The 14,714-nt window shown below is 35.2% G+C and overlaps 1 protein-coding gene across 1 annotated transcript; it reads right to left on the reverse strand.

The window, feature by feature from the left end:
* Nucleotides 1-4,419: 4,419 nt before the first annotated feature.
* Nucleotides 4,420-14,401, reverse strand: LOC121426134 (coenzyme Q-binding protein COQ10 homolog B, mitochondrial-like). The gene is made up of 5 exons (XM_041622302.1): nt 13,914-14,401; nt 10,677-10,844; nt 9,913-10,105; nt 9,078-9,179; nt 4,420-7,831 (listed from the first exon to the last, which is right to left on the reverse strand). Exons 1-5 carry the CDS (start codon nt 14,003-14,005, stop codon nt 7,667-7,669), a joined length of 720 nt encoding a protein of 239 aa, XP_041478236.1. The 5' UTR covers nt 14,006-14,401; the 3' UTR covers nt 4,420-7,666.
* Between the last annotated feature and the right edge of the window lie 313 nt (nt 14,402-14,714).

Genomic DNA, 14,714 nt, shown 5'->3' on the forward strand with positions numbered 1-14,714 from the left:
TGAAGAAAAAGAAAAATTAGATAAAAAAAAACATGATCGTCGTTTTTGGCAAAATGGAAGGGGGTATATAAGTTCGCGATATTTGTATTTAAAAAATCTGTCATTTTATTGTTCTCTTTTTTCTTTGGCCATAAATGTACCTCCATCGGAATATATTGTTAATAACCAACATTAATTTAAAGGGGGATTGTGACACATATTTTTATTGATGATTTCAGTAAACACATAAATAAACACTAATTAAATAAAAGTATACACTCATATTTTTTCCATAGTAATGTGTACAGCATAGAAATGCAAGAGCAATGTGTAACATAGCGTATCCCAAAATAATAATCATGCAGAATAATAAAGTATAGTAAAAAAAAAATCTTCTTTATAATATTCAGCAGTGATTCGAAGTAAGTAATGGCACAACACACAATTCCATTCGCTCAGATGCAGCGACTATTTTGCTTTTTCTTTTACACCTTGTCCTCTGTAGGCCCTAACCCTTGTGTGCTGGCATACGGTTGGTAATAAATTTGGTAATGTTCGATAAACTTGTTTTATTCAAAGCAGACAGATTCGAGAAAAAAAATGACGGTTTGATGGAAATCCGTCGGAGAAAACGGAATTATGAATGTTGAAACTTGATTTTGCGACTTCACATTCGAGCACATCCACCATAATGTCGTGCGATATATACATGTATATAATATATGTATATAATATATGTATATTATATATGTATATTATACATATATATATATATATATATAGACACATCAATTCATAGCTCTTCTAAAAGAAAAATATTTTAGTCACCATGCTCCAATAAGAAACGGGATGGGGGAGCTGCTTGCATATGATGTATTTCATCAAACTTTGACAAATATTTTTCTCTTTTTTTCTGCTTTTACCATAGTAACCAACTCATTAAAAGGGTGAATTGCCCCTTTAATGTATCTTAATGGAACAAGTGACACAGTCATATTCTAACTATCAGTGATATGTGTCGGGCCCCAAAACTATATTAAATTCTTAATATTATACAGTGGGTCTCATTTTTTTATTTTAATTTTGAAAGGGCCACCAACCAAAAATATGTCACTTTGGGGGAGCATACCCATATATATGGAAAGCCAATAAAGTCAACTTAAAGATGACACCAAAAAGTTGGAAAACTATTTATGCTTGAGTGAGCACTACCCACTTAAACAAAGGGTATGAAAATTAAGGTTGGCAGGAATTAGCCTTGATTTCTTTCATTTTTTTGAGAGGCTAGTCACTTGGAACTTGCAAACTTGAGGATGTTGTGTTAATGGTCATTCATTATCAATTTAAATTGCTCGAGCAAATTTCATGAATTATCAAATTGAAATTTCGTGCATGAGTGAGCGTGAATCGCAATCTTTAGTGCAGCATTTTAACTTTACAATTTCAGCAGTGTTCGTTGGAGTCAGGAGAATAGGAGTAAGATAGGACTTCAGTGGGTGAAGTAAGCTGATGGGAAAATGGTCAACAGAACGTTTAGCCTCCCTCCTACATGTCCCCCCCCCCCTTTGAGATCGAGACTGATTGCTAATACATGTACGCATTAAGTCCAGAGCGGACTGTCAATTTGATAATAAATTCTGAAAATTAAGTCATCAACTTTAACCTATCAATCATTTCAATCAACAATTTGTAGGTAAATCAACTCAATGTGATCGATCAAACATTCACCTTTTTCAATAAATAGACCAGTTCGTAGTTACTCCATAGAAAATTGGTCAAATGACCTTTTTATTTTGAATATTGCTTCTTGTCGATATTTATTTTTCATTGCTTTATTATGACTATTGCTTTATTACTTTGTGAAACTGAATTGTATCACCTTATTGTTATGTTGCATATATTATTATCTTGAATGCAGAAATAAATAAAATCAATCAATCAAATCAAATTTCTTTCATTGTATTAGGCAGATTTCAAAGCAAGATATTACGTAAGCTTGCCTTACATAGCAGGATGAAGATATTGAATAGACAAGGTGACTAGAATAGCACATCAATGAACATTCTATAAAGGAATTTGTTGCGTTTCTACTTTGAATGCATATCATAGCATGTTGTACAATGTACTGGCAACCTGTGAAATAGACCAGTTCGTAGTTACTTCATGGGCAATTTTGGTCAAATGACCTTTCATTTCTTTCATCATGATAGGCAGATTTCAAAGCAAGATATTACGTAAGCTTGCCTTACATAGTAGGATGAAGAAATTGAATAGACCAGGTGACTAGAATAGCACACCAATGAACACTTAATGAAGGTATTTGTTGCATTCCTACTTTGAATGCATATCTTAGCATGTTGCACAATGTACTTGACAAACTGTGAAATACCAGTCGTTCGTGGAAGCATTGTTGTTTTTTTTGTGGATGTAAATGAAAACGACAATTCAAAAGAATATATGAATAATCAAGACATCAAAGTTGGTGCTTATCTCATTAGATTTTAAAGCACCATGTCACTTTAGTACAAATGACCTTCTGATCATGCGTAGAATCTTTTGATCATGCGCAGAAAGGAACTACGAACTGGCTTATACTAGTCGTTCGGGGACCCCTCGCATTAGTGTGTGAGGTGGGGGCCATGGGCGGAAATCACAGGGGGACGCGTCCCCCACCTTGTAGTAGAGGGGGGGGGGGGGCATTTAATCGAAAATCGAAATAAAACATGTACTTTGGGCGATAAACTTTTTTGCTTGTCATAATTTTCAGCCCTTGGTCCCCCTCTACCTTTGGGGAGAGAATTCCGCCCTTGGTGGCGGCCATGCATGGACCACCAATGTGATCGGGATCAATAATAAGGAGAAATGAAATAAAAAGCTGACATATAAAGCTAGTGAATATTATGTCAAAATATATTAAATTACATTTTTGGACTAAAAAAAAAAGACTTGCTTGTTTCGTTCCCTCGCAGCTTGTCAGAAATTTTGCCACATAACTTGTATGCCTAGTCTTGCCACTTAAAATTTGTTGGCACATTGCGCTTCTCTCTTTGTGTTGCATGGACTCAATCTTTGGATTCGAAGCAGACAAGAGTGCAAGTGCTATTCGAAACACATCACGTTTTCCACAAAGAGGGTGTGCTTTTTCGAAACATAACTTCAAATTTCACCTACCTTTTAATATGTAGTAGTCCATGCCATCACACTATGCATTTTTTTCCTTCTCTGCTGTATGGGCATCCTATTTCATCCACTTGTTGTCGCAACACAAAGCAATCTTGAGGTTTCCTTGATAAGCCATGAAGGTTTAAAATGAGCCAATATTTTCCTGAAAGAATGTCCCCTCATAGAACTTCACCAGAGTGAAAACTCGTGCTAACATCATAATTAATGCCTGGCTGCCTTAATCAAAGTCAGAGCGAAGATAATTCTTTGACTTTGGGAAGAGTAAGGAGTAGTCTTTGGGAAATTTCCTTGATGGTTAAAAACGAGCCTACATCTTTTCAGAAAGTAATGTTCTCGCATAGGGATCTTCCCTGTGGTGAAAACTCCGCAAACATCGTGATTATTTGCCAATTAAAGCTGTAATTAAGGTCGACCGACTTTTCCTTGTTCACGCATGATCACCGAGGACGTTCATGCTGGCCAATGTCGGCTTTACATTCGCAGTAAATCAGTGTATATCAACTCATTAAATCACAGAGCACATTATGTTTAAGTTTCTGGTGTCAATGATATGTGAAAATACCTGTTTATTGAAGCGAATCTAATTCATTCTTCTTCTTCTGAATGCATATAGGCTTTGGAACAGACATTCAAAAAATTCACGGATGTTTCTTTCTCCAGCCTCTAGAATCCAGGCCTGGGATAGTAACATGGCGTGTTTTAATCTGGTAAATAATGAATGAACTTATATCATTCGAATCGATGCAGTTTGAATAGTCTTGTTGCTATGTCTGACAAGTATCTAACAAGCTTTCAAGCTGTCAAGAATGCGTCTGAAGGTATGTTTTAATGGAAACAGGACAATAGGAATTACTTGACAAAGGCCTAGGTTGTTCTCGACAACCTGTCAGAGGCTTGTCAGACATAGCAACAAGTATTCATTGATAAAAGCTTGAATGATACATCTGTTATTGGTTTCTCAGGAAAGAAAAAGGCAAATATTTGAAAAGTCTTATTCATTCTCGGAAAATCCCCATTCACCACCATGTTAATGCATGTCTAATGCATCAGATTTAGGCAGTGGGTTGTAAAAAAAGAAGCCCCCAAAATCTGAAAAAAAGAATTTGCATGATAGAAATATTCCAAAGGTGCCTTATGTATGTGATACTTAATAATTCCATTGATGTATATTATTTGCATGATATTACAAATAGATGGATTCAATACAAAAAAAAAAGCACAGGGAGATGCCATATAGAATTAAACAGACACATCCAATTTCATATTCATAAATACCACACATGATTTATTATCTATGTAATATCAAAGAATATAATTTCTATAAGGTCTCTTATATACAGATGTACCAATGATATAAGCAGCTAAAAACTGTAGGGTGAAAAATCAACCCAGTCTGTATCATGCAGAAAAATACAGTAACAGCAGCATCAATATATTAACCAGGAATTTGAAATGAAGCAAATATCCCTTGAAAACAATCCATGACGAGTGTCGATCGACCAGTAGATACGACGATCTCCAAATTGGCAATATCATGTGACTCGTCTTGTGACACAACAATCGGTTTCTTTCTGAAACATTAAGTTTACAGACCACCAAAACACTGACTCAAAGTTCATAATCTTCTCATTTAACATGCTACATTTCATACTGTAATATTGATTTAATGTGCCATATTTATACATCTTAAAATTAATTGTTACAAAATGATGTGTCATTTGTTAGAATCAGTGTTATAGCCATGGTAGTTGGCATTGGTCAGGCCCATCCAGCACAGGATATTTCCGACCACCACTCATGAAAAACCAAACTTATCATCTCCAATAATTTGAAATGAAAAGTCTGATAAGCACAACTCCTTGCAAAGAAGAGATAAACTTACAATTGATTTTTGTCTATTAGTTTTATCTTGGTTTATTCTTAAATTTGTAGATATTTGTGTCTGTTTGAAGATTTGCTGATGATATCGAAGGCATGATGTTTATTCACATTTGACTTTATATCTTTCAAGAACTGGAATATTGAAATGTGAAGTTAACCTTAAAATACCACAAAATGTCATGAATTTGATTTTTGTTTACTTGAATTGTGCGGATGATAAACTTTGCACTTATCAATATGTTTGTTGAGTACTAACCATAATCATCATATACTTGTAAATGCCCCAACAAATTATTCCTTTATGATTAACATAAGAAAATGACTTCCTGCCAATATCATATCAAGTATGAAGATAAAATACTTTGAGCAAATTCGTACAAGAAATCATATAAATATTTTGAATGCATAGTAAGTTTACAATAAAACTGATAAAACCTCCCTCACAATAATTGCAACACATTTTCCACAATCAGAAGAAAAAGAAAATCATCCTATAGTTGAATTAATACTGGTGTCAGAATTATTGCATGGAAAATCCACTGGTGAACAGATTGTGGGGAAGTGGGAGGGGGGCCTTGGGATTATGCCCCCCCCCACAGTTGACTCCAAAAAAAAAAGAAAGGAGAGGGGGAAAAAAAGAAAGGAAACATGGTGAAAAATAACTTTCTATGAATATTACATGTATGTCCTAATATTTTTTTATTTTTATAAATGGGTCACATTTTTTGCTCGCTAATGAGCAAACTTTGAAAAAATTTGTGGAATACATTATGCCTGGCCCCTCAAAATTTTTGGCCGACTACTGGGACAGTCCCACTGTTTTCTTTCTTAAAAAAAACACCATCTACATTGTAGATTGCTAAAAGCAGTATTGATACTAATGCAGTACAAAATACATATGACAACAGGTTGCATTCATACTAGCAAGCCTGGGTCTTTTAATGTCCAGAATGAACAGGAATTTTACTCCTCACTTCTTCTCACCTCATTCACAAATCATTTGTCATCTTTGTTTTTGCTTAATAAGTAGGACCTATGGCTGTATCTGTTTCATTAATATGTACTTCAATTCCTGTTCACAACAAATTTTCTGACAGTAATTGTTTAAAATATTAGAGGACAAAGTTGGGCATAGATGATGATCAATACTATAGCTAAAAAAATTGTATTCAATAAATTTTTCTTAAACTTATAATTAATGTCCAAATTATTCCTCAAAGTTATCAATAATAAATGCAATTTGTTTTTCTTTCTCATATTATCCTTCATTATCTTTTTTTCATGGCAGAACTCATTTTGGGGACATATTTGACTTTACGACAGATAATAATAATTTAAATTCAGTGAGTGAGTTGATAACTGGCACTCAATTAAAGAATGTCATGACGATTGCACCACCAAATGTATAATCCGGAGAGAGCTGTATATATATTTGTAATTTGTGCACAAAGATGGTTGGATAAAATTACATATAAAAGTGGTCCCAATATTTTTTTAGCCAAGTATGTATTTTGTGCAATTCAAAAATATGCTCATAAAACAAATACATGTATGATTCAAGGAAATTCTACCTTCTTTCTTGCTCTTACAGTATTTGAAGCAATGAATGCCTACTTCTGTGAATGATTAATTCCTAAAGATTTTGATCACACACAACATGACAGCATTAGTACAAAGTGATATTAAATCACTGTTCATTAAAACATGAACTTTATCACGTACTACATACTTCCTGATAATACCTACATGTACTCATTGAAGAATATAATCACATAAATAAAAACAATGAGATACTTGTTAATAAATGTAAATAATAACGACAAGACCTGATGTTGTCATTTACTCATACAGGAAGCAAAAATGATCATGGAATATAAAAATATTGATTTAAAAGTCTGCCATTTCACCTCAGATAAGTCTTTCATTGGCAATAACCTAGCACAAACTACGGTACATAAACAAAACTTATGAATAACTTTGATGTTCATTTAATTGTGTTTTTCTTTCTCATACTTCCAGAATAATTATGCATCAATTAACCAAATGTCAAGTACATTTAAATGTCCATTATATGAACTTCTTTCAAAAATAAAACACAGGGTGACAGGCAACATTTATAAAAACTTGTGTGGCAATATGTGTAATATTCCAAACTATTTTATTAGAGAGAAGAGAAATTTAGAGAAAGACAAAGAGGCCCGTATTCTGAAGAAGGGTTTAACTTAGACCATGGTCTAACTCTGTGCTAAAATTATGGGAAGCCAAGCATTTGAAAATTTCATTTACAGTGATTGCTTCTCATGTTTACTGTGCTCTTCACTAATTCTTTAATGGTGAAGAAAACTGTCATACTTATCCTTCCCAGGCAGTTAATGTTTTGAAAGTCAAATGAGCTGATACACTGAACCTCTGATATTAGAGATTTATGTCACAACTGGCTTTCCATAGTTAAAGCACATCTTAAAACCAGAGTTTAATTTAAACCAGACTTCAAAATATGGGCCAGAGTCTGAAAGAGAGATAGTGAGAGAAAGAGAGAAGGGCAAAAGCTCCTTATATTTAAATGGTCTAACTACAGGTAAATACAGAATGACTAACACAGACACCCAAGTTAAGGCTTTCGTCAAGAGGGGGTATTATGAAGGAAGCTGGACCGCGATACATTCGTCTGGGGGCCATACATCTTCTCCGCTCTCATCTCAAATGCCTTCACCATCTTCTTCACGACTTCGTCAAAGAATATGTGCGATAGATGCGAGTGGAGAGCCGATCGGAACTCGAATGAGACCTGCGGTGTGAAACAAAGTGAAGTTAAGGAGATAGTCGATTCATAATGAAACAAATTAGTCATATTTGTCTTATAATAATAATAATCCATGATGTCATTTTTTGTGACTGGCATGGAAAAGAAGCCTGAATAGGGCCAGAAAAGAAGCACAAACATTATACAACTCTCTGTGTAATGTTAAATATAAGGCCTCAAGAGGCCTAAAATTGGACTTTGTCAGGTTTCACAAAAAAACATGTTATAATAACGAATTTGTAATAACAGTTTTAAGCTACTGAAATCATCAGATTTGATTGGTCGATAGTAAAAATTGTTACAGAAATTGTGCATTTGTTATTATAACAAGTCTCTATGAAATGGAGTCTCTGTAAAAATGCAATTAACCAAGCCAGCAGAGTGGCAATAGAAATAATTATTTTACTACCTAGGCTTTAGCCCTGCAGCCTTCCCAGTTGAAAAATATTTCAAAGAATAATGGCGGAATGATATTAAATGTAACACCATGGCAGGAATTCATATCAACAAACTTCTGATTATAGGCAAAAGTCATAACCACAAGACTATAGCAATCTTTAGTGCAATAATTTTAAATTTGATAATCCCTAATCATTTTCTGATTATTTTTTTTTATGCAACTACTATTTCCAATACTGTATAAATCTGGCTGATCATATCAAGATTCCTCTTAACACTGCTTATATAAGTTCAGTACATACCTCGCACAATATAACATTTGTTTTATAACATTAAATTTCTAATTTATTATTTCTATCTTGAATATCTTTTATTTATAAAGGCATAATATTTATACTTTGCCTTTATTATGTATTATAATCCCCGCAATTATTGTATTTTTCTTCGTGCTATATTTTACTAGTATTCCCAATACATCGGTTAGTTGGGCGGAGGGACCGTCAGGTCATAGTGATTAAGTTTGCTCTCCTTTTTTTCATGACCACCAACTGATGCACTGGGCAAGTTGCTATCAAATATTGCACGTGCCTGTATTATTTCTCATGTCATTTTATGTAATGATTGATATTGCTTTGTAATCTTGAATGTTTGAAGTGCTGAATAAATAAATAAATATATCACATGTAAAAATGAGTATCAAATGAGTCTGATAAAACCAACAAAACCAACATGTATACTTTAAACTGTGATGAGCTTTGAATCTTTCTGAAGTGCCATGTCCGTTACGTGGAAATGCCCTTTATGTGTTCCATCTTACTTGAGAAATACATACCGAGAAGTCTACTGTACAGGTATCTGGCTTTCCTTTTGGTCCTGGACCAAATCTCCAGGTTGTAATTAGATGATTGAATAATCTTCCATCGGTGCATACAGCCTGGATTGAACAGACATAAAATAATATAACTCAGTGCACAAATGCAATATAAATATGTAACCAAAACATGTGATTTTTATATTAGAACATAACTTGATGAAATTGAAAAGAATAAAGGTATTAAAGATGGGACAATTCAAAATATCGCCTCATTATCTGAAAGTACAGTAACAAACTAGGAATGATCTAATACTGGTAATAATGGATTTTTTTTTGAGGGGGGAAAACTTGTGTTGGTGAACTAGAATTACACAATGTGGGATGGGATCTTGTGGAAAGAAGACAGTGCGTGTAGACCAAGTGAAAATTAAGCACCACTCTTTATATTCTGTCAAACTTCAGCAGAATCATCATTATGTGCGAAGGAGTAGGTTACGGCAAAGGAGGTGCAGTGTAAACCAGCATCATGGTAAGCTGCGTCTCCCTACTACAGAGCAGCTACTGCCAGGTTACAATCCAGATAGAGAAAACATAAAGGTCTCTAAAACGACTATGCACAGAAATGAAGTGATGCAAATCGAACATGAAAAATGGGGACACAGTACATGGATGATGACAACATAAATTGCAATTGTGACAAATCATGTCACAACCTCTATGAGCAAAGTAGCCAAACAGACCTGACAGTTGCATATAGTAAGGCTGTTGCAGTGTGCTCAGTTCTGGCTAAATACTCTGACAATTAAATACTTGTAGATGATGGACATGACAGAAGACAACCATAAACACCTACCCTAACTAGATGAGGTTTGGCTACGGTGACGGTGGACATGTATCTCTCTATCAGCGGTGGGAATCCTATCTCTAACTGAGCCTTGAAGTGGCCCGCCTTCCTGGCTACGATCGTTGACTTGGTACACCACGGCACAAACTCCTTGTAGTCTTCCACGTTTGCTACGACCTCGTACATGTCCGTCATGGAATATCTGTTTTGTAGGAGAGAGAGATGAAATGTAGGGCTTAAATTAATTCAAAGCTGTTGAAAGTAATGGCCTTGGATGCCATGTAGAACAGTCCCGATGCCACATTTCTCAGTCTTATTGGAATAATAAAACAAAATGATTTTGTTTGGCAAAAGAGATGAATATTCTTTTTTTTATGCTTCCCTTGGTTGCTTGAATTCCTCTTTCTTTATGTATATAACTTTGAGCATTGAAGGAAGTTAACCCATATTTCAATTTATACCATGAATTGTAAAACTTAAAAAACCTTTCCACTTTACTTATTAATTCAGCCCCTCCACAACTGAACTTCGTACCTCATCCACAGCATGCATCTTTTTAAAAGCCCCTTACAAGTATCTACAGTATGATGCACTGATACAATCTGTGGGTTTCGAGCACATTATGAGACACTGGAGGAGTGTGGCTTTTAATGCCCCATTACATCAATTTTGAGATCATAGGAATTTTATATCACTTTTCTGAATCTTTTCTTAAAACTGTTTCATGTAACAGCTAGCGTCTTTGTCAGTTATGCTTTAGCTAATTAGCTTACCCTATAATTTTCCTCTCTGAATACTCCTTCTTTTTTCCAAAGTTAAGTGGAGACTGAATAGAGATGAATGTCCTAGTTGGCACTTCCATAGATGGTGCATGATTAGGTAGGTGAAATAATTGAATATCCAACATGGGTCTCGCAGCACAAGAACAACAGCATATATGCCTGTAAATTCGAATAAAAAGAAGACAAAAATATGCAATATATAGCTGGACCTACTACTTTTCAACAGCCTTAAAAGCATTACAACTGAAATTTCTCACTTGGTTACACATGTAGTCATTTTCATCTCACATGTGAGATGAATATGAGATTCAAATATAAAATTAGGTATGAATCAACTCTATATCTAACTCAAACAAAAATTCTTGCCCTCTGATTGGTTGAAAGGTGTTCAATATTTGGTCCATTCTTTACAGCAAGCATTTCATAATTTTCCATTGCACGGTACACCAATGCTCCCTCAGTATGTACCAAATGACTAATTATGTTCCCTTTTTGCATAAATGAAATTCCATGAGTTTTGATAGAAAATTTTGATCCAGATTTGAAATAGAGCTAATATAAATATTTTGAAAATGTCCACTTTTGCTTGGAATTGCCCTATTCACATTACATCTACCACAATTAACACAAATCTTTGAACAAAATGTGTTTTACACTTAGTCTTCCCATGATTGTAAATTTAAGATACACTGCAGACACAGGCATTGTAATTTTCATATTCATTACAAATGGGGCCCTCACCTAAAACTGAACTAAAGATAATTTCTATTATTCCTCATTAAGTCTTAGTTGATATTGTTCCTTCCTTCCTTCTCATTGAGTAATTGTTCTGTAAAATCCCAACAAAATTTGAGCAAAATATGTAAATTTCATACCCAAATCCCAAAGCTCGTCATTTTTATATTAACAAAATAAATCAATCAATGGTGCGTAATGTTCCATTCATTTTCACTTGGGGCTTGACTTCGGGACTTTGAAGAGGCCTGAAAAGGAAACTGCATTTTAATGCTGTCACATGAATAAAAAGGTGTCGCATGACGTCTGAACTCGAAATATTTCCCATTTTGACTCGGAAATTTTAATGAAAGCCTTTGAGTTTACTGTGTAAATTTAGCTGTAGCCTGTGAGCAGTACATGTACTGATATGAAGGGGGCCCCTTGTCTGCGCACATAACAATTGAAGTTAAGATTTATTTCAACATGAATTTAATTCTATTTCATTTCACAAAATCATTCAGTTTTATCATTGTTCCTTATAAATATTCCTATGAGTGTGCCAAAAATCTCATAAAAATTTGAATGATATATATGATAATGATAATATACCTCGGCCGGTCATTTTCAGATTGAATCAAATAATGGTGACCCACATCTGCACACTTTACGAACGATTCAGGGATTTTGATGAGAAACTGACAAAGGCTGCATTTTGAGGCTGTCACTTGAATCATTTTGAGTCAGATTTTTTAATTAATATTTTTCTTTGAATTGCATACTTTGTGTAATTTTTGCGTGTCCTCTTTTATTTTAGGATCGTGCACACACGCGTGTGTGCTGACAATGTACCAATACCACACTGTTCCAATTTCAAGCAGAGATGTCAAGTTGAAAGACTAGTGAGGTGCGATATTTTTGCCAGGCAACTGTGACTATGTGTGAGATGACCAGGCTTTGTGCATAAATATTATGAGCCATGCCCATGGCATTGGTACTGGCTGGGATGATTTTGGAAAACAGCAATTATAAAGAGTCTGTAAAACTAACATTAAGCATGACTTTAACTGCACCATCTCGCCCATGCCGTGCCTAGACTCATCTTGATTCTACTAAAGTAGAGACAAGACGAGTCTAGATTCTAGTCGAGGCGCGGCGTGATGGTGCATGTCTCCTTCAATTCTCTTCAACTCAAGATCATGAAACTGAAAGTAACCTCATAATACTTTCTGTATATGATGGTGGGCCCCAAGTCTGCGCACCTAACAATTTGAGTTCAGATTTAACATGATTTTTTCTTATTACACAAAATCTTTGAGTTGATAATGTTCCTTATATTATTAAGAGTAAGTGTACCAAATTTCTCATTAAAAATAAAAGAAAATATAGGATTTTCTTGAAAAAACTGCGGGCAGTCATTTTCAGATTGAAAAAAACAATGGTACCCCATGTCTGCGCACTCATTCACTTTGCACACGTTTCAGGGATTTTGATGACAAAGGCTGCATTTATGAGGCTGTCACATGAAATGCCCTGAATTCATTATTTTTCCACCATTTTGAGTCGGATTTTTTAATGAATACCTGCCTATGTATTGCATTTGTAAAGTTCGTGCTCGTTGCGTATCTTCTTTAATTAGAATCGCGCAGATACGCGGGTGCGCAGACTTGGGGGAACTGACCATACACAAAACATGGTGGCAGTGGCAAACATGTACAAGAGAGTAAAGTGTCTGGCATTATCGTGATATAGGAAACCACCGTTCACTTCATACAGCAGCGCTTTATTCAGTCACACGCATGGGCATGGCATGGTTCCCTATTTCCACCTCCATTCACTTTGTACACAAGTGCGCGTACACAAATCTACGAGTGGTTCCCAAAACCACGATTTGGCCAAGTGTCTTATTTCTAAAAATATCTCAAATAATCTCACATCACTCAGGTCTCGGCCTCAATTTGACAATTGTCAAGCATGCAAATTGGCCCAAACTAAACTCGAACTTAAAATACCTGGTATGGTCAGTTCTCCCATGTCTGCGCGGTCTCCCAAGTCTGCGCACCCGCGTATCTGCGCGATTCTAGTAAAAGAATATACGCAACGAGCACGAACTTTGCACATTCAATGCATAGACAGGTTTATTCATAAAAAAATCCGACTCAAAATGGTGGAAAAATGATGAATTCAGAGCATTTCATGTGACGGTCTCAAAATGCAGCCTTTTGTCATCAAAATCCCCGAATCGTGTGCAAAGTGAATGAGTGCGCAGACATGGGGTACCATTTTTTTTTTCAATCTGAAAATGACTGCCCGAGATTTTTTCCAAGAAAATTATATATTTCTTTCAAATTTTTATGAGATATTTGGCACACTTACTTATCATGATGTAAGGAACATTATCAACTGAAAGATTTTGTGAAATAAGAAGAAATTCATGTTAAATCTTAACTCAAATTGTTAGGTGCGCAGACTTGGGGCCCACCATAATACTAACAATCTTAAGTCTTGTCTAACCTTGTTTGAAGAAGCTTAGCCTCTGTCATCCATAATCGGAGTGAAGTCTTCTGCGTTTGTGAAATTAATCTGGAAACTGTTCTTAATGCCATTTTATGAAATGATAAGCTGGACTGGTGCCGCTGGGAACACAACGTCTACGTCACGAACAAGTTCCGAAACGAAACGCAAAATGTAGTCTTTGTTTTCACCTTTTTTCAAAATATCTTGAGAGTCATGTTACATTTCGTTGGTGGAATTCAGATCCAAATGGCATAAATCAAACACATCATCATTCGATTTCTCTTATGTAAGTTTCTTGCATCTCAAATCGAAGCAACAACCTTGTGTCAAGGAAGCCATACACCCGGCGCTGTTCGGCTTTCACATCAATATACCGGTACGGTCGGTTGCTGGAGGTTTCGGGGGAACTGGCCCGTTGAATAGTCTCAGCTGCCGCAGAGCTTGCTTGTTGGCTAGCAGGGTTAGAAATCGACCGGCAAAATAGCTGCCGATCAAATTACTTGATAAAAGTGGTTAATGATTTCTACGCATTTAAAAAAAAATTGACATATAAAGAAAAGAAGAAATTCAAATATATTTATAAATGTCGAAAATATATATTTTTATTGTTAGATATTAAATAAACTACTAATTTGACTTGCATATTTGTTTATTTATCAGCATCAAATTGGTAATGATGTAAGTGCACGAAAACTAGGTCACATAAGTAAGGTCATCGAATTCACGAGCGAAGGTCGCATTACGTCATCGGATGATGTCTTCGTTGTAGAAAGTTGTTACGTCATGTCCTATCGTCAC

Source organism: Lytechinus variegatus, chromosome 13 (assembly GCF_018143015.1).
Source record: "Lytechinus variegatus isolate NC3 chromosome 13, Lvar_3.0, whole genome shotgun sequence".
Classification (NCBI taxonomy): Eukaryota; Metazoa; Echinodermata; class Echinoidea; order Temnopleuroida; family Toxopneustidae; genus Lytechinus; species Lytechinus variegatus.